The 26,103-nt window shown below is 35.6% G+C and overlaps 1 protein-coding gene across 1 annotated transcript in view; it reads left to right on the forward strand.

Annotated features, from left to right (window-relative positions):
- Positions 1-26,103, forward strand: part of ADAM7 (ADAM metallopeptidase domain 7) — a 79,066-nt gene that overhangs the window by 9,143 nt on the left and 43,820 nt on the right. Inside the window, exons 7-22 of the mRNA XM_075997249.1 lie at positions 557-610; positions 2,058-2,129; positions 3,744-3,913; positions 5,345-5,429; positions 7,212-7,342; positions 8,227-8,401; positions 9,861-9,950; positions 10,915-11,110; positions 11,525-11,627; positions 13,183-13,378; positions 15,737-15,817; positions 16,859-16,937; positions 17,445-17,550; positions 17,907-18,006; positions 22,353-22,418; positions 23,662-23,718. Of these exons, the coding sequence (XP_075853364.1) occupies positions 557-610; positions 2,058-2,129; positions 3,744-3,913; positions 5,345-5,429; positions 7,212-7,342; positions 8,227-8,401; positions 9,861-9,950; positions 10,915-11,110; positions 11,525-11,627; positions 13,183-13,378; positions 15,737-15,817; positions 16,859-16,937; positions 17,445-17,550; positions 17,907-18,006; positions 22,353-22,418; positions 23,662-23,718 (1,761 nt within the window). The remainder of the gene's footprint in view (positions 1-556; positions 611-2,057; positions 2,130-3,743; positions 3,914-5,344; positions 5,430-7,211; positions 7,343-8,226; positions 8,402-9,860; positions 9,951-10,914; positions 11,111-11,524; positions 11,628-13,182; positions 13,379-15,736; positions 15,818-16,858; positions 16,938-17,444; positions 17,551-17,906; positions 18,007-22,352; positions 22,419-23,661; positions 23,719-26,103) is intronic.

The raw sequence follows: 26,103 nt of genomic DNA on the forward strand, positions 1-26,103 counted from the left end.
AGAATTTCCTGGTATCAATGTTATATAAAAATAAAGGATCTATGATTACAACATTTATTCATGTTTCCTTTCAGTTGAGGCTACTGCAAATTAGAAGGTTGGGAGGCAGAGGCAGAAGTAGAATGAATACAGTCAGTTCTATTAGTCAGTCCTGTGTTTTAGCTCTCAGCTATAGATGGGTGCTTTTCACCTGAGCTTACTTATGAAGCATTTACTTTGTAAATGAAAAAATAAACCCTAAACATTAAAGTCTGGATTCATGATTATGTATAACTCTTATTTGACCTGAAAGACTAAACAAAGAAAGAAAGTATAGTCAAATATGAAATGTTGCTCCAGAATCATTAAAACCTGATATGTAGGGCAACATGTTTAATCATATAGTGGATCTCAGTTAGATAAATTAATATCATTAATCAATATACTCATGCGCCTCACCTTTTGGTATCCATAATATGAACATTTCTCACCTTGAAAATGTTAGATGTTTTTCAACTTAAAATGGTAAGATAAAAAATATTAACCTCACTTCACTGAATTTTCTGTAAATTGACAGAACATCCATAATGAAAAGTATGTTGAACTGTTCGTTGTGGCCGATGATAACGTGGTAAGTTTTCAGATGAATCTTTCGCTCTTCATTCATCCTTATAAAACCGTAGTTGTGACTCTAACATCAAGGAGAAAAGTGCCCTAGTCAGAGTTCCATTATGGGGTCAAAGTTCTGTTTTTAGCCTCCCCAAACAGATGTGTATGTAAGAGGCTATTGGACTCTTTGGCAGTATAGCAGGCTAATTCAAAACAGAGCCCTCCTCCCCATGATGAACATATGGAAATACTGAACAACGCATAAGAAACTGAAAACATGCTAGCCATCTATAGTTGAGCTCAAAAGGAAACACTGAAAATCTCTGAGGAGTAAAAATGAAGAAGAAAATCTCTGTCAGGACAGTAAGTAAAATGCAAGGGCTTGGTGACCCACAACGTGTACAGATAGAAGGAGTTGAGGAATTAAACCTCCTGAGAAACAAAAGACTTAAATTTGGAAATGAGTGTCATCAGATATTAGAAACCAAGATGGTAGGAGATGTCTGTCTAAAAGTGAAAATGATCAATGTTCAATGTAGACAATCAGAAAGGAAAAAACACTCAATGCGTTTGATAGTTAAAAGGACATTTGTGGGCTGTCAAGAAGAGTTTCAGTAAAACGGTGGCACTTATAATCACAGTATAGTAAGTTGAGTAGGTGTGAGATGAAAACTGAAGATATTCTAATGCTCTATCTTAGAGGTATTTAGATATTTAAGACAATGGAAGAACGATGGAATGGTAACAAGTGGATATTTTCAGAATCCAAGAAAAGCATACTTATTTTTGGTTTTTACTATGAAAGAAGTTTGATCGGTTGCATTTATCCTGACAGGATACCTAATGTTGTTATGAAGTATATTTTATCATGTCTAAATTGATAATTGATCACAAGGTCCTGATAGTACAAGAAGGGAATTCGGCTGTAAGAAGAGAACAAAAGTCGGAATAGGCTGGAACAGGAAAGTAGTAGACACAGTTTCCTGACACTCCTCAGCACAGCTCTGGCTCCAGGGTGTTTTTTTTTTTATTACATATTCCTCAGTTTGTGATCACCATAGACACAGAAGAGATGGTAAAGTTGTTGTTGTTGGCAATATGATGATTACTATGGAGCTTTAATAGGTGGTGTTTCTTCAACGTGATAAAAATGGACCCTAAAGAACACTAATCCATTGATTTAATAAATCATGTAACATAAGTCATGTGAAAAGGGGACAACGTTAGGGGAAAAAAAACTTAAAATGGTGCCAAGCCAAAGCATGTCTTTATAAATTGCTGTATTTAGTAATATTTTATATCAAATATTTAATTCTGTGTAAGTTGCCTGGTGTTAGCTGACTGTAAGGAGGACTCTTTCTTTATTAGCCAATATTTTTTTGTTTTTGTAATATCTCATAATCGGTGAAATATTTTATTGAGTTTTTATTCAATTCCTATTATTGTTGATATGATGTTTATATTTCCAGTATCGTAGGAATAATCATCCTCACAGTAAACTAAGGAACCGAATTTGGGGAATGGTCAATTTTGTCAACATGGTAAGGTTTGATATAGTTCTTGAATACCCCTGAAAATACAAATTCAAAGAACCTTTTGGGATAGATCTCTGTTGGTCTGTTGTGTCCCCTTGATACTGAAGCAGTCCAAACCACACCAATTAGCAAAAATTCTTTGAAAAAAATAATAGCAACAAACCACTGCTCTTAGTTTTCAGTTTTCCAAATAAATGCCATTTAATATTTAAATAAGTTTCAAATGTTGGTCTCTAGTCACAAAATTTATGAAGAAATGTATAAAGAATTTGGAAACCAATAACTATAAACCAAATCTCACTGCTTTAAATCACTCTTCCATGACCTTGTATAACAGTAAGTCTTTCAAGTGGTAAGTTAGTGCCCAGGGTTTTGCATAGAAACTGGGGTAACTATTTCAGTAAAATACATTACAAGGATTAATTTGTCTAAGTTAGGATGAACTCTAGCCCTTAAGGTGTTTCCATTTGCATTTGCATCCAGTTTTATAAATGTAAAGTCCACCTATGAATAGAGAGGGTCCAGAAAGCCCAGGTTACCCTCATTTTGCAGGACCTGATGCACAAAGTTTATCCCACATTAAGATCAGGGCCAAGAGAAATAAGGGTGGTATCACAGTCTCCAGTGTAGATTTGGAGTCATGGTTTGATCATATGCCTAACTTCACAGGCATTTAAAGGAGCCTAGTTCTTATCGTTATGAAATGATCTTTGGAGACCATGATTTTGACACCTGAAATTCAGCATATTTATATTCTGCAGGTTATGAAAAGTAGAAAATTAATGCAAAGTTAATGTTATAGAAATGATATGAGTACGAAACTTCTTAATAACTAGTTATACTACCTAGTAACATTGTATGAGTAACCTTTCCATTTCTGTTCTTAATTCAGAGTTTGTAGATTATCATTTATTTTCTCTTTCAACCTACATACACTGGCTGTTATGCAATATAACATTGATATAACACATAGTCTTTGTCTCAAAATTATTACAATAATTGCTTAAATTCTGTCTTCTATTGTACTAGCATAAATGTATCTATCAACTAGGAGTTTACAAACAAGGTGGGAACAGGGGTGAGAAGACTTATGGACTGCTCCTATTTCTGCTTGCTTTAAGCAATCCCCAGTAAGATTTCTCAGATGAAAAAAAAAAAAAGTAGTTCTAAAAATCAACCATAAAGATCAAACACAGTAGCTAAGCTAAGAAAATTAATATCAACTTTTTAACCTGCCCCAGAACCAACTGTTGGTCTAAAGAACATTAATTCCACAGTGTGTCACTGTTAGTAAATTCATGTTGTCAGACCAGTTATAACCTGAAAACCTTAATATATCTTTCTTCTAGATACATCCTAGATCAGTGCCTGTTAGGCTTATGATAGTTCAAGGAGAATCAGATCTTTTTGGTCAAGTTTCATTGTTGAGCATAGAAATTCACCCAGTATTCTGGGCAATGCACTCTGCATCCCATGTTAGTATGTTTGTTTGTAAAATGAGTCCTTCTGTACCTCACAAGTGAAAATTACTATTTTTTTAGAAATGTAAAGGAATGCAGTCATGACGAAAGATCCTTCCAACAACTTGACTTTGTGAAAAACAATTTCTTCTTTGAACAGATTTATAAAACCTTGAACATCCAGGTGACATTGGTTGGCCTTGAAATATGGACAAATGGAGATAAAATACAATTAGATTCAAACATAGAAACTACCTTATTACGTTTTTCAACTTGGCAAGAAACTGTCCTTAAAACAAGGAAGAGTTTTGATCATGTTGTATTACTCAGGTATGTGGCTACTCTATTTTTCGGCATAACTTAATATAACTTTCTTAACTTGAAAAGAAAACAAAGTAAATGAAAAACAACAAAAACTTCCTAAAGCAATTGACTTTTGGGTAGTACATAGGGACAAAATGTTATTTCTAGCTTTACAGAAAATTTCCAAGTGGACTGCTTAATAATCTTTCTTTCTAATATTGATTAATTCTAAAAAGGAAAACTCTGATATATTTACATTCCTTGGCAGAGTTAAAAATACCATTAGGTAAATAAATTACGTTTAGAATCCATTTCCATTACTCATCAGCATCCGATGCTAACTCCCCTCGCCCTTCCAAGCCATGCCATTCGATTCTGGGATTCCACTAAAACCTGCATTTCTGGGAAAGCACCTTACTCTCCCGGCATTTTTCCTCATCAAAGCAAGTAGCCCTTCAAGACCATCTTCTCAACTATATAAGAGGACAGATAATCTGATAAGTGAAACCTGCCATAGCTTTAATATCGCCAAGTAAACATGGGAATTTGTCTAGACTGCTCAATCATTACTTTTAAAAATAGGGGCCATTTTTTATTATTTTTTACTATTCAAAATATCTAGCACAGTACTTAGCCCAGAGAAAATGATAAATATTTATGGAACTGAACTTAATCCAACCTTGTGTTTAATATAGTTCTGTTATCCTAAGGAATGCTAAATTGTGGAGGAACTATGTTGGAACAATGGCATCTTTGAGCATCTCTTCTGATGCCCTTAAAGCTACTATATTAGAGTGGTATCCACTTAACCTACTTTATCTACCTATATCAGCATTTCTTCTAAGGTCGGCAAGCAAAGCCTGCTAATCTTTTTTTCTAGTAAACTCGCCCAACTCCAAATGCTGTTCTTGAAATCAAATCAAATTTGAACTCCTATAATATACATATCTACATTTGCCTTTTTAGGTACAATACAATAATAGTCCTCTTTTTACATGACAACTCTTTTAAATGTTTGATCGTGGCTATCAAACCCTCTCTGACTTTCTATGGCTGATTAAAAGTTTTAAAATTTTGTTAAAATGTATCTGATTGATTGTGGTATTAGGTTCATTCACTGTGTTACATTTTCCCTTCTAAACACTTTTAAATTTAATTAATTAATTAATTGCATTATAAGTGGTTTTGCTCAGAGCTAAATGCAATGTAGACCAGAGTCGAGTAAATATGGGACTCTAACCTTATTTTAAATTTCATTGATTTTTCCCAAAGCTTCTAATATAACACAGGTTAATGATGAGCTCAATATTAACTAAGGTCAGCCTCAATTCCAGAACTCCAGAAATAAGAAGGCACTTGCACATGCAAAGGCATTGGCATTGAGATGGTTCACTACAAGTTGATCTTGTGTTAAACTACTAACTGAGATTGAAGAGTGTGTTTGCATCTTGTTTATAGTGGGAAGTGGCTCTACACACACGCGCAAGGAATTTCTTATCCAGCGGGAATGTGCCTGCCCTATCATTCCTGCAGTGTCATTAAGGTAGGCTGTGTTTTATCTATGTTACTTAATCAAAAAGTTTGAATTTAATTTCTGTAAGGTTCTGTATCCCATCAAAAGAGACCATATGCTCATTTTGTCATACATTCCTGCCAAGATATGTCACAGACTGTTATGTTTTATTAAAAATCATAGATGAACAATGAAAGTAAACTAGTGTTGTTCAGAGTTTAAAAGGCTATCATATACATATTTTCCTGCAATGATTAGGAAATCTCTTTTGCATATTAACTATAGCTATTTATAAGGACAGATAATGTACACAAAACTTAATGGCTAAATCAGCTAGCGTGGATAATTGTGCTTGTACTAATAATGATGTACATAAATTACTTTATATATCATATTAAGACAGCCTTGCAATTATTTTTAGAAGGCTTAGGTCCTACAAACTGCTGACTCTCCTAGTTTATCTCATTCTTTTCCAAGTCTCTAAGTTCTTAGTCAATAATATCCAAGTAACCCTATCTTGAAAACATGGTTTGCATTTATTTCCTTTAGATCTCTGCCTAGTTATTGCTATGCCCAATCCAGTCTAGTTAAAACCTCAAATTTAAATGCTAATACTTATTTAAATGACCATATGACTTATTTATTTTATAGTTATTTTTATGCTTGTATCTTTGCCTATGGTATTTCAGTAATACAAGTTTTGGACAATAGAGTCAATCTAATCTGATATAGGCTGTTTCTGCTACAATTATGGTATTACCACCAGTCCAGAACACATTTTCCACTTCATATGAGTAAGATGAAATGATCAAATTAGGGATATTTTATTAGCTTTACAGTAACCTGATATACCACTCCTCTTCAGAAATTAATTTTTGCATTAATATAGAGATTAAAATATGAATAAAACTATGAGCCAAGATAACAACCAATTCTGCCAAAGATTTTTTTATATCTGCCTTTTAGGTTTTCCTGATAATAGAAACTCTCTCCTCAAGGTTATATAGTATTGTTTTGCAATACAAGACTATAAATTGAAAACGAGAATCTCATATATTTTTGTTTTTATCCCTTTTGAAAATCTAGCATAGAGAAGACAATAAATAATTTTTATTATATTCCATAGGACATTGATCTCAGTCCATTCAGCTGCTCTGACAAAACACCATAAACTGGATGACAAATAAACAACAGAAATTTATTTCTCACAGTTCTGAAGGCTGGGAAGTCCAAGATCAAAGCAGCAGTAGATTGGGTGTCTGGTGAAGACCCACTTTCTGGCTCATACTTGGCAACTTCTATCTGTGTTCTCACATGGTAGAGGAGAATCTTATTTGAGCACCTTTTATGAAGAGCACTAATCCCATTCACAAAAGCTCTGCACCCATGACCTAATTACCTCCCAAAGGCCCCACCTCCTAATGCCATCACCTTGGGGTTAGGGCTTCAACATATGAATTTTGGAGAGACACAAACATTCAGACCATAATAACATCAGTTAATAGTTCTTAGCTATTTGTCAGAATAAGTTTCTGTAAATCCAACAATGATTACTAATAGTACTGTCTCATATAAAGCAAATTTCAAAATATTAGAGCTTCAGATACTTAAAAAGTAATTTTTCCCAGCCTCCTTATTTAATCAAAGAAACCGATGTAGAGGGGAGGGAGGTAACTGAGTCCATGACCTCTCCAATAGGTACTAGTTAATTAGGAGCTAGAAACTGGGTCTTTCAACCGTTAGTTTGAAGCACTATGTACTACAGTGTGCTATTGTTTGGAAATCTCTAATACACATTTATTTTTGCATCAGGATCTTTTACCTGACATAAATGTAGTTGCAAATAGAATGGCACATCAGTTGGGGCATAACCTTGGGATGCAGCATGACGAGTTCCCGTGCACCTGTCCTTCCGGAAAATGCGTGATGGATACTAGTGGAAGGTGAGGTTCAACCCATATAGAAAATACATTTAAATATTTTGGGAGTAGCTTTTGGGTCAAATTCCATTATTTGTTTACAGCCAGAACACGTAATGCATTGTGTGTAGTAAGAAAAGTGTCCGATGATGATCAATGCTTCCACGTATTGATTAAATGAAGTAAGGTAGCTAACACACCCAAATGCAGTGGCCAGCATAGAGTAAGAACTCACCAATATTTAATTTTATGTTATTATCTACACAATTAGTGGTATTTTTTCAGAGTCCCACCATCCCAATATAATAATAAGATTCTAAGAGCCCTTCTGTGTTTAATTATTATGTCAATAATAATGTCAAGGGAGCCAAAACAAAAGGAAGATGAAAGGGAGGTGAATTTCAGTTTAAGAAGAAGTATATCTCATTCCTAAGCATATATATGATATTATTACATAAATAGTTTGTTTCAAAAAATATTTATAAAGAACTACTGTGCTAAGCACTGTGTTAACTGGAGGTTATTTTAAAGAAAAAGAATTGAACCCTATACAGTCTTTGCTTTGAGAAGTTTGCAATCTTGCAGGGATGATAAACAAGTATGTAGATTATTTTGAGATGACCAAATAAAAAGGAATGTGGGAATAGCAAGCATTGACAACTAGTCTTAACTGTGGGCTTCAGAAAGGATTTGCTGGAAGATATATAGCCAGAGTATTTTCACTAAAATAGCATGTGTTAGCTGTGTTTTGAGAAGATATTTTTAATAGAGCCCAGTTGCTGCTCTGCTCTAACAGTGGACATTTACATTTGGTTTTTCTAATTGCTTCCTAAAAACTTACACAGCTTCTATGCCACGATGCATTGATATGATTAATCTTTTTTTTTTTTACCTCATCTTATCTCTAGCATTCCTGCACTAAAATTCAGTAAATGCAGCCAAAACCAATACCAGCAATACCTGAAGGATTACAAGCCAACATGCATGTTCAATATTCCATTTCCTGCCAAATTCGATGATTTCCAATATTGTGGAAACAAAAAGTTGGATGAGGGAGAAGAGTGTGACTGTGGCCCTGTTCAGGTATTTGCAAATGGTGATGTTGTCTTTAGATTACTAAGCTCACAGTCAGCTAGAACCTAGGCAGGGATGTGGCCATTAATCAAATCCACCATGGGGTTTTGCAAACCTTTAAAAAGACTGTGTTTTTTTGTTTTGTTTTGTTTTGTTTTCATTTGGAAACAAGCTGTTGGTGTAGCCTCATTCCAAGGCTTCTTATCAATCATGTATAAAGATCTTACTGGAAAGTACCATCACATTTGCCTGGTTTATATATTAATTGTCCCTTCTTGTGAGAAGGACGCATAGGTGTTCTTAAGTCTGACCTCTCATGCGTAGTAGGAATCTGCTCTGCAAAATCCATCATAGTCAGTCAAGCAAGTTTTACTCAGAGCTTTAAGAGGCTATCCAGTATCGTGGTTGGACTATTCCCAATATTAGAAAACCCTTTCTTAATAGAGTGGAAAACCTTTTACATATATATTATATGTAATATATATATTGGTTTCTAGGACATTTAGAAAAAGCCATTGAGGCAAATTTTAAAATAATTCTTAATATGCTTTTACCCAGCGTAGAAGCTCTTTCTTTCAAGAGCTCACCATATAGGTGTGTGTTCTAGACTCCTACTTCTCAAATGAATAAGTGCATATAAATCACCAGGGGTGTTGTTAAAATGTGGAGTCAGATTCAGCAGAGTAGAGTGGGGCTGAGATCCTGCGCTCCTGCCAAGTTACAAGGTTATATCGATGCTGCTGCTCTGAGGACCACATTTTTAGTACCTGTGCTCTAGACACTGCACAATTCAAAGAGGTCTACTAAGACAGAAATTAGAATCAGAATCAGAGTGGGGGCAGTGAGCTGCCCAGAGGTTATAAGAACTAGTCTTCAAATGTCTCAGATTAAATGTGTAGAGTATCTTAACTCTGGAAACTGATCCTCTTTGGAATGTTGCTACCATTTCATTCTTACACGTGATGTAGCTTACCTGACCAGACACAGACAACTTTCCCTGCCTTTTGTTCAAGCAGATAGGGCCTAAGTGATCCTCTTGCTGTTATTATTTAGTGACGTATTAAAAACAGAATGATCAACCTGAAATACTTAGCACCTTGAGCAAAAGGTAAAATCAGACCTTCCGAAGTTGTATTATCTCATATCAAACTTTAGTGTGGGAAAGCAGCAAGACCCTTTGAGGGAGCTGAGATGCTAGGAGAATGGAAAATCACAGACTTTAGACTTTCTAATTCTGCCAATGAGAATTTATTAGCTGCAGTGTACCAGACAGCACGGGGGAAGGAAAACACAGAAAGAAGCAAACACCAGTTCCAAATAGTAATCGTTATCTATAATACACCATAGCCAAAGGTTATGCATCAATATTTAACTCTGAAAGATTCCACAGCAGAACAACTAATTAACTCTTCAAATTGGAGTCAAACCACATGCCAATTTCTGATCTTTAATATTTGATTATTGCCAGGAGTGTACTAATCCTTGCTGTGATGCACACAAATGTGTATTGAAGCCAGGATTTACTTGTGCAGAAGGAGAATGCTGTGAATTTTGTCAGGTAAGATCTTTTGGTGAGAGAGAGTTTCTCTATATTCAGTGTAAGTGTATGTAGGATCAAAGAGCTGTCTGATCATTGCACAACCTATACCATTAATTCCAGAATGAGGCTAGGCTTGCAAATACCCTACAGTGCCTCTTCTGACAGGTTCCAACGTCTGAACATTGATCTAGGGAGTGGAAAAGCTGTTGGTGTTTTAGGAGGGAACCCCATGACCAACACTCTTCTTGTTCCTGTGTGAATCATTGCCAACTTATTATCCTCAGCTGAGAAGAAATTGTTATCTCAACAAGAGTAGGCTAAAAGGGAAAATGATTGTATTGGGATTGGAAAATGGTCGTGGCTAGTAGAGGAGAAATATTCCTTGGGAAGACAACCAGAAATCCAAAGGTTTATTGACACTTCTTTCACCCCACTGGGTGGATTGTGAACTCACAAGGAAAAGAAAAATATCTGCATCTTCAAATCCATGCAGAACCCGGCACAATCAAATGCATATTGAATAGCTGAATGAGAGGATATCTCTATGCATTTCCCTCCAGGAGTTCAGAGTCCAGGTATTTTTTTCCATATTGAAGAATCTGATTTCTTGAGAATGGAGATTTGTTATTGTAGGCAGAAGTTCCCAGTTTGAGACTAAGGTGTGTACTAGATCCTTTTGGATGAGGAGAAAAGACAATGTAAATGAGAACACCGGCCCATTTCTCTATGTTACGTCCATTCCAACTCTACCAAGGCTGTTCTAATATCAAATTTCAAAAACACCATCTTGTCATTCCTGAAATTACATAAAAGCCAAGGCATTTATGAATAATAGCAATTCTAAGTGAAATGGAGAAAGAAGTGATGACCTATCCTTAATGCATTTTTTAGATAAATTAAGTGGGTAAACTGTCTGCATCCCCACTGAACCTTAGCTACCTAAATGCATCCACGATTCAGTCTATTTGTTTTTCTTCAACAGATTAAAGAAGCAGGGTCCACATGCAGACCAGCAAAAAATGAATGTGACTTTCCTGAAGCGTGCACTGGCCACTCCCCTGCGTGTCCTAAGGACCAATTCCAAGTCAATGGGTTTCCTTGCAAGAATGCAGAAGGCTACTGCTTCATGGGGAAGTGTCCCACCCGGGATGACCAGTGCTCTGAACTATTTGCTGATGGTGAGAGACAGTGAATGATTGATAAAGATAATAGAGTGTATTTCTCTATGTCATTCTATAGGAATTGGGTCAAGATTGAAGATAATTCCATATGTGGCATTATTCCAATGTATTAGCTAGCACTCCTCTGGATGTTACATCCAACATTAATAGATGAGCTCAGTATGTGAGCTAATGTATGTTATGCATATTTGATGTATGTTATGTATACTTTTGTCTACCTCTCCTACTTCCTCAAATATCCTCCAGAGACAATAGGATTGTTTCAAAATTAATTTTTCCACTCTGCTTCACCACTACATGATATAACATGATACTGAAAATTCAATTACATTCGGAATGTAAGGTCTCTTGTGATTGATGATGTGCATGCTCTCATTGTTTTACTTTTATCATACCATTTTTGTACCCCAGGGGCAAAAAAGAGTCATGATATGTGCTACAAGATGAATAAAAAAGGAAATAAATTTGGGTACTGCAAAAAACAGGAAAACAGATTCATTCCATGTGAAGAGAAGTAAGTGCCCTGTGGAAAAAAGTAAGTGCTCTCTTACAGGGTTGTGCAAAATCAGAGTGGCTCCTGTTCTGACAGTTGTTGAACTCTTTTTACTGAGGAGGTTAGGATGAGAGGAGAGCAGGAAAGGAGAGAGCCGGCAACCCTGACAGCGTTAGCTGGTGTTTATTAACTCATCGAATATAAGAAGGAAAGATGGGGAAGATTGAAGATGCTTGGAAAAGAAACACAGGGAAAGAATCCTACCAAAAAAGGACTGGAGGAAACAGCAGGAAGGAGGAAAATAAACAGAAAAAGGAAAAAGAAAGGGAAAAATGGAAGGAAAAAAGTGAAGCCATAAAAAGAAAAGGTAGAAGCTGAAATTGGGAGAGCCGGAACATTTAAAATTTAGATCTGTTTTAGAAGGTTTATAATATATACTCAATCCATATTTTCTTTCCCTTCATTAATCAGATAATTAGAAATATTTTAAATTCAGCTATTTTGTGAAGGTATGAGTTCCTGAAAGGAAAGATGACATTGGAAAAATTATGAAAAGCTATTTAAAGCAGCTATAGGATGGTCTCTCTGACTCTCTCTCTTTCTCCTCTCCAATTGAGTCATACTTCAAACTTAGTCTTTGAAAGATTAGGGAATAAATTGATTTTTATAAATACTGAAAAAAAAGTCAGGCTTTTTTTCTTTTTCAAAATATCTTGAACAAATAATGTGTTTAAAGTTTGTTCTTGCATTTATTGGTTTTGCAAAAGAAGGCATCATCATGTACAGTACTTGTAATTAAAAGCAAGTCATTTCTTTTAAAAAAGGCAATTTGCAAAAAAAATGTTTTTGGTCTTTTATAATTCTCATTAAAAGGATATCTGGCAAATTAAAAAATAACTAATGAAATTATAGACATGATTTTTTTCTAGTTAATGTAACTATAAAATAGTCAAACATTCTTTATTTTAATTTTATTTTTATTTGTGAGTGGAACCATTCTTCCAAGTTTGTTACTGACATGCTGCAAAGCTTTGGATTTGGACTGAAAACAACAACCATAAAAACCTAAAGTCAAGTTCAGCTTTGCTCCTAAATACATTAGGTGACAATGGACAGTCACTTAATTTCCCCACCTTTCAATTGTTGCCTACTCTGTAAAATGCAAATCATTTTACAGAGTAGGCAACAATCTCACAGGCTTGTTGTCAGAATCAACTGATGGTGCTCTATGCGAGAAAGAATAAGAAGGAAATCTTGGTGTCCTGATCCTAAAATTTGATTTAGTCACTCAAATGACTAATGAGAAACATTCCTCTGTAAACTTGAACAAACATTGATTTGTGAGAATCACAGAGAAATCAATAGGAAATATGATCCTTTTACATTCTTTACCTACTCATCTTGGTACCCAGGGTCGGGACTTTGTCCAGTGGCTTTCTCTGTCTATCCTGACTCCTTCAACCTGCCGGCAAAACCTGGGTCTCAAACAAAGTGACCAGGCCAATTCACTGTGCTACCTCGTCTCTAAAGTTCTATTTCTGGTCTTAAGTCTGTGAATACTGTCCCTTTCTTTCAGAGATGTCAAATGTGGAAAGATCTACTGTACTGGAGGACATCACTCATCTCTCTTTGGGGAAGACAAGACCTATCACCTCAAGTATCCAAAGCAGAGCCCCCAGAATGGCACCATCACATGCAAAACCATGTTTTTATACCACGATTCTAAAGATGTCGGCCTGGTTGCCTTTGGAACAAAGTGCGGAGATGGAATGGTAAGATGAAAGAAAGTCCTTTGTTTTATTTAAACTTCTTGATTCAGCCATTTAAAAACAACATTGGATGCCATAATTGCTTCCAAAGGGGCCTATAAATGTAAATGGAAAGAAAAGTTGACAGTTTTTTTAATGAGGAGTAGAATAGCAATAACACTGTAATAAACATTCATTTTTCCTAATTTTAGTTATACCAAATGATATGTAATTGTGATAAATATACTTAATCGGTGTCTTACAATAGACAACTAATGAAGTTATAGACTGGATATATTTTCTAATTAATGTGACTATAAAGTAGTCAAGCATTCTTTATTTTATTCATTCGATCATATTTACTGGCCATGTACTAGGGTTCCAGTGAGTGTACACTAAATATGAGTAGACTGGAGAATTTCATACACTAAATTAAACAGATCATTACAATTCAACAAAAGTGCTTTCGTAGTGGTATGACCAAAGCATATTGGGAATCTAAAGGAAAAATGACTGACTTTGCTCTTAGATCATAGAGTGGCACCTTAAATACATAACATTTCAGCTTTGGCTCAATGAACAACATTTTAACAATACAGAAAATGGGAAAAGACTTTTTAGAAAGAAATACTTATGTAATATGCAAAAGTACGAAGTATATGGAGTATTCAGTTAACCAATAATTTCAGTATGGCTTGAGCTTTGGGTGAAATGGCAAAACATGGAGTTGAGCAGACAGAATGAGGCCAAATGGAAAGGGTTTATCATGCCAAGATGAAAATGTTAGACTATATAGACTAAACCATAGCCAGCTCATCAGGAATGTATGGAAAGCATGTGATACTTTATGGAAAAAAAATCAGCTATTTGAAACTGAATAGTTTCTCCCTGTGGCATGTCTTCCTCTGTCTCTCTACATGACCACCCACAATATTACAGTGGAATTTGTATAACTTGACAGAGAAATAAATTGGAAAACAAAAAGTCAAAAAGTAAGAAAAAAAGAATTAGAATTTAATGATTTAATGGGCACTTAGATTTCAAGTCCATATATTTAACTATACTGTTTTTCATTAAAATGATAAAATGAATATCAGCTTGGTAAGAAATATATATTTGTGAAAATTAAGGTATGTTTACTAACCACAAGCTAGAAAATTAGAGAACATTCAATAAGACAAAGCATATGAGGCCTCAGGTTGAAGAAAATACCAAACAATTTGCTTTCCACTTTGAATATGGAAAATTAGCCTGAGATACACGGTGAAATTATAGCGTCTCCTTCATTAAGAGTGGGAGGGACTGAAAAGGGGCCCATTAGGGAAGCAGGTGTTAAGAAATACATCTCGCTCTCTTCAGTACATTGTGACCATGCACCTCCAAATAGATTGCCTGTTCCTTCAAGAGAAGGCTTAGGACAGAGGCACACCCATCACAGTGGTGCTGGTTCTTCAGCCAATTACTAGAGAAGAAAGTCATGCATAGCAGATGCCAGTCTATGGGGTATCACAATGATACCAGTTAAAGAATTTTCCTTTCATTTTTGCACTGATATACTATTCTTAGATATAGCAAACTTAAAAGGCATAAAAATATGTTAGTTCTCTAATATTTATTTTTTTTTCCTGGATAAATTTTAATTTGGTACAGGAAGTTGGGGTGCCCCAGGTGCCCTTTAGTTGAGCCTGAAATACTTTGCAATTGGGGTCCTCAGTATTCTGGATTCTGGCCAAACAGGCATGTAGTGGCATCTAGAGTACTTTTAGGGAGATTATAATAATGGATTTAATTTTAAAATAGATACAGGGACTTTCTGGTTCCAGATGAGATGGAGTAAACACTTCTGCAAAACGCAGCTAAAACTCTGAATGGAACATATTTAAATAGCATAGGAAGACCCTGAAATGTGGAGAGAAGATGAGCTAGAGACCTTGGGAGCCAAGGAAACACAAGGCAGTGTGTTCCCTGACCAACCAGCAAATACGATGTAATATATATTATCATACCAAATCAAAATGGAAACTTCCTAGAAACAGAAGAAATGGTGGCAATTATAATTGCAGAATGATTTGATAGACTAACACTCAAAGAATTAACAAGAACATAACCATTTTGATTTAAAAATGTTTGATATAAAAATGTCTTCATATACAATACCTTCATCAAATACTCTATAAAGGGTTTCTCTATCCAAAAAAGATGCTACATGTGGAATTTTACAATGCACAAAATTTCATAATTTGTAATTAAATCACATAAATTGAAATTACAATTCCATATGCAAATTACATGAAAATTATGCATTTCACATGCATTACATGAAATTACAATTTCACATATAAGGTAAGCCATTCTAATTCATGTTGGTTACTTCATTTCTAGGTGTGCAGCAACGGTGAATGCGTGAACAATGAAAAGGTCTACAGTTCAACAAATTGCCACTCTCAGTGTGGTGAAAGTGATGTAAGATTTGACTGCTTTTTCAATTAATGTCTTACCAGCCATTTAGGACTTTTTTTCTCAGCCTATGTGTTACAGCCATATGTACTTTTGCTGATTTTTAAATCAAATATATATTTGGGATCCATTTTTCATATGTCATCAATTAAATTGATCCAAAGAGCCAAACCAGATATCATTACACACAGATATTGCCAGTGCTGTAAGTAAATGTTTTATTATTAAACTGGTAATCTAGAAATCCAGCAATTTATGTAAAGTTTAAACTTGAATCTTTTGCAACATTCCTTATAGTTCAGTTATATCAATGTCAACTTTAGCTTAATGCTTTTAAGAAAAACAACAAAATTTATAATCTTTTTTCTCTCAACACTGTTCAGTGCTAGCAGTTACTAGCAGTTTGTGTCTGAAGGTAACATCTGTCCTAAACCTGATTAATCAGAAACACTATATAGTAACACTTATATAATATAAACTTTAAAAATCTTCCTAATAAACTTGAGAGGTGTGTACTATTCCTGTGTCCACTTTTACAGAGGGAGAATCAGGCGCGCTGATGTGCTATGGGAAAAGCTGAGATTTTAATCCAGAAAGATGACTCCAATGTCTGTGCTCTTAACCATTACACAGTGCTCTTTGATGAAATAGACACTGTGCTACTGCTTTTTCCCCACATCAATATTATCTTATGATTACCAGGCTTTGAATCTGCTCTTTGGCTATGATATGTCCCCCTCTAGCTGACTCTAGCAAGGGCTGTTCGTTTAAAATATATATACTTTCTGGAAAGGTAAATCATGCTGTCTTGTTTGTCCTAGAATTTGTAGGTATCATTCTCTTGTTCAGAGGCCTTTTCTAAAGGTGGTTGCTTCTTTTATTTCGTGTGCTTATTTTTGTGCAACACTGATTTTGGTAGGCAGTTTTGCTAACTAATCAATAAAAAGGTTTGTGTGTGTTTGATGTAGAAATTTCAATGAGCTAAGTGAGCTACAAAACACAACTTATGCCGGTCATTTGATAAAATATGATTGACTGCTCTTTCAGGTGAATGGCCATGAACTCCAGTGCCAGTGTGAGGAAGGACAGACATCTGCAAACTGTGAAGAAACCTTAAATATTACCAGTGAGCATCCTAGAATATAATCTTACATATATCAAAGCCTACCCAGTGAGAACATTTTTTTCTTGTTTTCTAATCTGCTACATATTTGTAGTGTTTCTATATGGATTTGTATGTTTTTTTTTATTATTTTGCATGTTTGAATATACAAATTGAATTTACTAACACTGCCTTTTACAGGTAACATATTCTCTTCTAGCTAAATCATGCTTAGATCCTCTGAGAATCTTCAACACAACAAGGATTAATAACTGACAACCCAAGCTTTTCCTGGTGATCATGGTTCCCTTAAACATAATGGAATTGTGGGTGGAGTGTCAATTGCTAATACAAATGATAGTTTGTATAATGTTTTGGCTTTTCACTTTGTATAAAAATAATTGAGAGGGGAGGAGAATTAAAGTCCTTTAGAAAGGAAGAAGTAGGATTGTAACAGCTCTGTTAAATGCTAACATTCCGCTGTTCTACAACTGATGCCCTGGCTGAAGCCCATGTTTTTCAATGTTGCAGATATTGCCATTTTGGTGGTTGTGCTTGGCCTGGTTGTTACGGGCATTGGAGTTGTCACATTATTAATTCGTTACCAAAAGTGTATTAAGTTGAAGCAAATTCAAAGGTATGTCTGCATTTTCTATGGGTTGAAATGGACTATGACTATTTAAGCTTTGTGACCATAGATGGGGGAATAGTAATGAGCCTCTTAATGAAGGTCAGGTAGGAATGGTAGTAAATCATGCTTTTATGTACTTATCCAAATGCTTATTCTCCAGTGGTTCTCAGACTTTGTACACTTTGAAATCACCTTTGGATCTTTCCAAAAAAACACCTGCTGATGTGGGTTCAAGACATTGTGATTTCATTGTTATAGGATACAACCTCATCATCAGTATCTCAAAAACCTTGTAGCTGATTTAGATCTAGCCACAGGTCTATCCCATACCTTGTATCACTGTTAAATTTCCCTCTTGCCAGCCCACCTAGGGAAACCCTGGGCGTGGAGAATAAAGGATACTTTGCTGATGAGCAGCAGACAAGGACTGAGCCAATCTTGCCAGATATCCATCCCCTGCATGTAAGAAACTTTTATTTGCAATAGTTAATTAATTAATTTTTTTAAGTAACTGTGTGTATGTTTAATTAAAACATAAGACAGAAATAAATGGAGTAAAATAGATGTTCAGAGATCCGAAGACTCATTATTGTTGGGCTGTCAGTTCTCCCCAAATTGATCTACAGGTTCAACACAATGCTAATCAAAATACCAGCAAGATTTTTTGCGAAACTAATAATAAATGAATTTAGCAAAGATACATGACACAAGATTAATAAACAAAAATTAATTGGATTCTCACATCCTAGCAACAATGTGGAAATAAAATAAAAGTATAATTTGAAATAGCACCATAAATGTGAAATATTAGGGATAAATCTGACAAAATATGAACCAGAACTGTATATGGTAAATTGCAATGCATTGCTAAAAAAATTTGTTGAATCAGAAAACTCTATATTGTTAAAATGTGAACTTTCACCAAATTGATCTAATTATTTAAAGTAATACTAGTCTAAAGCTAAACATACTTTTTAATAATAGAAATTGACATATTGACTCTAAATGTCATGAAAATACAAACTATCCACAATACCAAAACTATTTTAAGAAAGCAGAATATAGTTAGGAACTTATACTACTTGATATCCAGATACTATAAAGCTAAATAATCAAAAAAGAATGATATTGGCATAAATATAGAGCAGTGAAACAAGATAGAAATTTAAGAAATAGACTCATAAACGTATAGTCAATTGGTTTTAAACAGACGCAAAGGCAATTCAGTGGAGAAAGAACAGTCTTCACAAATGGTGCTAGAACAACTGGATACCCATATGTAAAAAGATGAAATTTTTTTTTTTTTTTTGAGACAGAGTCTCACTTTGTTGCCCAGGCTAGAGTGAGTGCCATGGCGTCAGCCTAGCTCACAGCAACCTCAATCTCCTGGGCTTAAGCGATCCTCCTGCCTCGGCCTCCCGAGTAGCTGGGACTACAGGCATGCGCCACCATGCCCGGCTAATTTTTTATATATATATCAGTTGGCCAATTAGTTTCTTTCTATTTATAGTAGAGACGGGGTCTCGCTCTTGCTCAGGCTGGTTTTGAACTCCTGACCTTGAGCAATCCGCCCGCCTCGGCCTCCCAGAGAGCTAGGATTACAGGCGTGAGCCACCGCGCCCGGCCAAAAAGATGAAATTTGATCTATTCTTTGAACCATACACAAAATTAACTCAAATTGCAATGTAGACACATATTTTTCCCTGTAAAAAATTAAAATTTAAAATGTATAAGACTAAAAACTATAGTGTTTAGAAATAATCATTTGGGAATAAAACTATAAAGACATGCAAGCTAACCATTATTTTAAGTCAGTAAAATGGCCAATTTGGGAGGAGAAAATAGGTGGTAATCATGCTAGGAACGTGAAGTGGCAAAATTCTATATCTTAACCATGAAAGTGATTACAACGGTATAGACCTTAAGTGGTTAATTAAGTCATACATTTGTTTTGTGCGAATGTGTTTTTTTAATCCATGTTTCAATTTCCCATTGAATGATTTAAAGTAAAGGATGATAATAATCCCTAGTGGGAATGTGAACAGTGGAAACTTTCATACACAGCTAATGAGGTTTTAAATAGAACAATTAATGGGAAAAATGAATTATGTACTACATATACCCGGTAACACAGCAATTTCTGTCACATGAATACACCCAACAGAAACGTGTACATGTGTGCATCAGAAAACATTTACAATAATGTTCCAAGTGCACTGTTTGCAAAAGTTGGAAAGTGGAAACATTCTAAACGTCCACAGACAGTAAAAGGGGTGAACAAATTACTAAATATCCATACAAGAGATCGCTACAGAGAAAGGATAACTATTGAACTACCGATATCTAAAACAATGTGGATTCATCTCACAAATATACTGTTAAGCAAAGAAGCCAAATCCAAAAACGAATGCTAAAACTATAGATTACATCAAATTTAACATTGGCAAAGCTCTCTGTGGTATTCAAAGGTAAGAACTGCAGTTACCATAACGAAGGGAGGTTCTTCTAAGGAGGTGATAAACGAAGGGAGGTTCTTCTAAGGAGGTGATAAAGTTTTATTTTTTAATCTAAGTGGTGGCTGGTTTCACAGTTACTTTCGTTTGTAAACATTCATCCATATCTACATTTAGCATTTGTGCATTGCTTTGAGTATATTTTACACTAAAGTAAAAAGGTTATTGAAATAGCTTTAGGAATATATGAAAACCTAGGGAAAAATGTTGAAAATCCTACAGAAGTCCCTGCAAATCATGGCTTGTTGAGTGACTGTAGCAACAGCTGTGATTTCCAAAGCATTCAACTCATTGAAAAACCAAGAGTGAAGATTAAGAAGCTACAAAGGCACTCCCTTTAAAAAAAAATTAACTGATGAAGAAAGTAACATTCTGGATAAGATTAAACCAAAGAAACAAAATTTCTCACTAGGACACACGTCTCAAAGGAGGGAGACTAAGCCTCCAATTTTAAGGCTGAGTATTAACTGATTGTGGCTGGATGCAAGTGCCAATGAACATATAATGATGCCAGCATTGTAAACTTAGGATTTTTTTTTTTTTTTTTTTTGGTGGTGGTTGGTAGTGGTCTACTTACGCAGTCCCAGAGATTTTGAATGCTTCGCCTAGGACTCCACCCATTCCATAAGCCCTGGGTCTGTCACTGCACAATAATGCAGAACATGCCCTGCCCTACCCCCAGGAACACATATACAACGTTTTAGCAGACATGCCTCTACTGAACTTCGCTGGAGTATTTAGAGATAGCAGTTTATCTTTCTCTAGTTCCATGATGGGTTGTGATCATTTTGTTATCCATTTGTACCCTGTGTTAAGCCAATGGTGACCCCAAGATGGTAAAACCAAGTCTTAATTGTCCACTCTAATGGGCAGAGAATATTGGGTGATAACTTTTCAAGGTTACACTGAGATTTTCTGGAATGAAACCACCCATTGCTAATCTCAATCTCATATATTTGCCTTGAGGTTTAAATGAGAAACTCTGTATGTAAATGTGCTCAGTGCTGTGTTTGGTGTATATTTAGCACGTATATGTTAATGGTCTACTGTACTTCCTATGCTGTTACAGTTACTTTCCTAAGTACGTTTTCCTTAAATTAATGTGTAAAACAGGCACTCTCCCCGAGGAGGGAGTCAGGTGAACATGGTCTGAGTCCATGACCAATGATGAATAATCACAGAAGCCAACCAGAGCTTCACACAGAGCCTGGGAGATACTTGTTACACTTGTAGATTATAAACTACTAAAGGGCTTTGGGCTTTTTGGTTAAATGAGGGGCACCTTGAAGGGGGCATTAGTGCATATTTGTTGAATATATGAATACATTCAATTTACTACCGATGAGATATATATATATATATATGTATATATATATATATATATATATATACCATGATATATTTTAAACACAGATTGTATAGGAAAGTTTGGGACCTCAAATCTCATAGTTAGGTGTTTTTTTTATTTGGCATAAAATGATATAAACAAAAATAATTTAGCTGGTGCTTGTTTGACACAGTTACTCATCCTTAGCAAAATTGGAGTTTGGAGAAGATCTGTCTTTGGTGTCTTCTCCCTGTTACATTAATGATGCTTGGGTTTTTTTCCCCCTCTGGCATCAGAGCCTCTCCCAGGTTCTTCTTCTTCCAGACCATGCTTTCTAGTTGTATTAATGTCTACCGGGGGCAGGCACGCTGGCTCATGCCTGTAGTCCCAGCCACTCGGGAGGCTGAGGCAGGAGGATGGCTTTAGGCCAAGAGTTCCAGGCTGCAGTGAGCTATGATTGTGCCACTGCACGTCAGCCTGGATGACAGTACAAGACCCCATCTCTAAGGCAATAAATAAGAAATTGTAAAAAATGTCTACTGGGGAGTTAGCAGAAAACACTTTAAAAAGTCAGGCATATCTGTATTTTAATAGGAAGGTTTGGAGGTCCTCAAAGACCTTCAAGATTCAAAGGAACGTAGCTGGTTGTGAAACTTCAGGCTTTCAGACAATTAGAGATATTAAGATTTGGAAGGTAACAGACCTGCCTTGTGCTACTTGTAACACGATATGTAAACAAACTCTCACTCTTCTCACCTGTGTGTTCCCTTTATAGACAGGTCCTTACTTAGACTCACCTATTGCAAGGTAACAACCTAGGGAAGAATATTGTATCCCTGTCTTTTAGTATTTGTATGTTTACTAGTACTATATTCCAAGGATGGTTGGAAAATTTATTCTGTGGGTTTGAGAAATAGTCATACTTGCTTGAATGCTAAACGCAGATTAATAGTATCTCTTTTCACTAGCGGAGAACTGCTGAGTCCTTGGAGAACCTTCCAGCCAGCTTTTCAAGCCCCCACTACATCACACTGGTATGTTCCTTGCACCTTTCCGTGGTCGTGATAATCTCGTTCCATTTCAATCAAAACTTTGATGCCACTTAAGCATAAAAGGCCTAATAATATAACGTAGCTATCTTATTTGAGGCGGAAATAGGGAACTCCGGCTTAGAGACTTACTCTTTAGTAGGGTGGGGATTGGGTGAGAAAAGTGAGGTGAGCCATGCTTGTCTTTGTTTAAAATGTTGGCATTTTGTTCATCATGATACACATGTTTTCTCATAAATCAATTTCAAACTTTTCAAACTAACACATTAACATGTTATTTATTGTGCACTGAGTTTGTTTTCACTCCTTAAATTCTTCTGAGTTGAATGCCTGCCTCACCTCATCCTAGCCCCGGCCTCAGTTCTGAGGGGTAAAAACACAAGGATAGTTTTCAATAAGGCCTTGACCAGCCCAAGGGTTCTCCACGAAAACCCTGAGTTAACCAAGTAGTATAACCCTTGCATTAGTATTTATGAGAAAGAAACAAACTAGCCAGATCAGCACATGCAAGCATTACAGACTGAGTCAAAAAAAAAAAAAAAGAACCATTACAGGATGTCTGGGAATCACCAAAATTGCTGGAGTGTGTCTATATCTGCATTGTCAAAGTCACACAGTGGAACACTTCTTACTCACAACTAGACGCTGAATGCACTGAGACTTTCAACTCTGTATTTTTAAAAATAGCAATTCTCATCAAGCTTTCTTTATGAATGACTAAAAGTCTATGATTAGATGATTAGAATAGTTTTCAGTCTGTGATTCCACAGAATCCTCAGATCACACAAAAAGATCCTAGAATGTGCTGGATGGTAGAGGTGGAGCTATATGAACAAACCTCCCCATTTTCCATTGAACGATTTTTTCCATTTAAAAAAAAAATCTGTTTTGCTGGGATTCCAATATAGATATTATCTGAATGAAAACTCTACTGCTTTAAAAATATTTAAACTCTCTTACCTAATATATTCTATGAAAGATTTACAAATTTTATAAGGAATAATGGTATCTGATAAAACTTTACTTAACCAGAACTATCCCCTCCCATCTCCCCTCTCCCCCACAATCCCATAGCATTTCACAAACTGTCTAGATTATTCACAGAGCAGGAAGAGATGGTCTGCATGTGTGTGCATGTGCTCATTTGTGTGCACATGCATGTTTGTGCATTTGTGTGTGCATGTATATCGGATGCAGTTTCTGATGGAACATAATTTGTTTATTATAGAAACCTGCAAGTAAAGATTCAAGAGGAATTACAGATCCCAACCAAAGTGCCAAAGTGGTAGGTTCACCATGACACTCCTGTTTTTTCCTTTTCAAATGCTGATATTTTGTGTTCTTTACCTGCTCATCGATTGAGGACATCCTCCATACTTACCAAAGGAATAGGAGGGTTGAAAGTGTTTTCACTGATATACTACAATTTCTAACAGATTAATTCTGCTGAGTATGTTTTAGTCCAAGAATCTTATATCTGCCCAAAGGAGCAAAGCAGAGTCGCCACATATTATAGAAATAACAGAAACATCACTTTTCTCTCAGACTTTTGCTGGCCAGGGTATATATCCATTGGTTTTTTTCCAAGTATTTTAAAAGACATAATAGTGCTGGTAATCACAGGAAAGGAACAGTTTTCTTCATGATTGCTTTAGCAAAGTTTTAACTTACCAAATCAATAAATGTGAAGAATGATTTCACATTCGAATGACTATGTCTATATTGGAAAATGTATCCATAAATTTTGATTTACATCAAGAGAGACAGAATGAGTTCTGTTTGGCTACATTTCCGAGTTTTTGTTTTCATTCATTTTTGTTGAGTTTCTTCAGCTGATCGTATTGGGTTGGAATGAAGCTTCCCTCCACAAAGCATTCCTATAAAAACTCCTGCCTATACAGATAGGCTGCCTCTGCTGGGTCACATGAAGCAGGATATTTTCTAATGATCCTTCCACTCCAAGTGACAAACCTGTCCCACAGAAAGTAGAGACACTCCTGGGTGCAAGCAAAGTGTTCGGCATCTTATAGTGGAAAACTAAATTATTTTCTTCTATCTCATGATAGGCCTGTTTATTCTATAACTGCTTCATTAGCATGGCTTAAGGAAATCAAGAAAAGGGTGAAGAAATGTAGTACAACAGAATCCAGAAAGGTTATTCTAATTAACAGATATAAAGGAGGAACTGAAATACATGTTTATAGATTTTGTAGAAAACAACTTATTTTTCACCATCTGTTTCTATTTAGAGCTTGAAATTGGATCTCCAAAATGGCTGTGCAAGGCTAGGTTGAGGAGTCCGGATGCAAGAACTTCACAACCATCCCTAGATATTTGCTATACAGATTTCTGGTAGTTTCTCAAATGTGCTTTATCCAGATAGAAACAACTTTCTGCAGAATAGTTAACTGCAGAATTTACAACCTGTAGCATATGCATACACTACAGGAAAAAAAAAGTTCTTAAGGTTTTACAAATGCTTTTTAGCTTAATATAAACAAGTCTTCTTGCTCTAGTATTTTCCTACCAAATGTTACTCTAGTTTCTTTTAAAAGAGTCAGAACTCTGAGGATGGTAACATAATTTAAGAAGCAAACATCACTTCTTCTTTGGAAACATAAAAATACTTATTTTAATTTGAACATGACAACATTGCCACTAATTCTAGTTTAAATGAAATTTTGTCCTGCAAAAATGCCAAGAAAAGCAGGGCAGGGTGGCATCGATTCCACTCATTAACTAAAAGTGAAGAAGGCAGAAGAATAGTCACCATAACTACAGAATAGCTCTTAAAATCTTGGTGGTGGCAAAAAAGGACAGAAAATGCTCCTGGAAATTCTAAATTCCTAGGTCTGCCTTGCTAGAATTCCTTAAGAAGCTAACAGAGAAGTTAGAAGGTTATAAGAATTTCAGAAAATTGACTCCAACTGAGAGGACTTACTCCTAACTCCTCCAAAGCATTTTCAAGATCCTAATACTCTATGGATCCAAGTACTTGATGGGCAGTTTCTGTGCCGTCTCTGCCCTATCCCCATCAGTTTGCTATGGTGTATGGGAATGTCCTGAGAATGATTTCAGCTGTTTCTTATACAGATGCCTCCCACGTGTTCTCTTGTCTTCTCTGTTTTTTTCTTGCGAACTGTTAAAGCTGCATGCAATTTTTGTTTTCATGTATTGAAATAAAGTTTTCAAGTGCTAAATGAAAATGTTGTAACTCAATGAAATAAAGGCTACAGCTGAAGGAAGAAAGCCTGTTTATTGTCCTTGGTGACATTTTTGTTGCTATCCTGACTCGTTTATTTCTCCTGGAGGAGAGAGTGAATACAGCAGAGGACAGCAGTGACTCAGCATGTTATCTCTCATCTGTGTCTGTTGTTCTAATCTAAACCATCTCTTTAAGAAATAATATTGATAAATGTGTACTTAAAGCCAAAGATACCAATTTAAACATTTAATGTAAATTTGTCGGGCGGGGGGGCAGAAACTCTGTATCTGATAGATACCAGCCTAATTACAACAAACAGTAATCTTCTGATGTACAAGTTTAAAGGTAGCCACATCTTCATAGTCTTATGAACAACACATGTTGATAATGCACATTTTGGTGATATCCTCCTCCCTTCATAAAAGGGTCACCTTCCCGGTTCATTATTTTTGTTATTGTTCCCAT

This window comes from Microcebus murinus, chromosome 24 (genome assembly GCF_040939455.1).
Source record: "Microcebus murinus isolate Inina chromosome 24, M.murinus_Inina_mat1.0, whole genome shotgun sequence".
Taxonomy (NCBI): Eukaryota; Metazoa; Chordata; class Mammalia; order Primates; family Cheirogaleidae; genus Microcebus; species Microcebus murinus.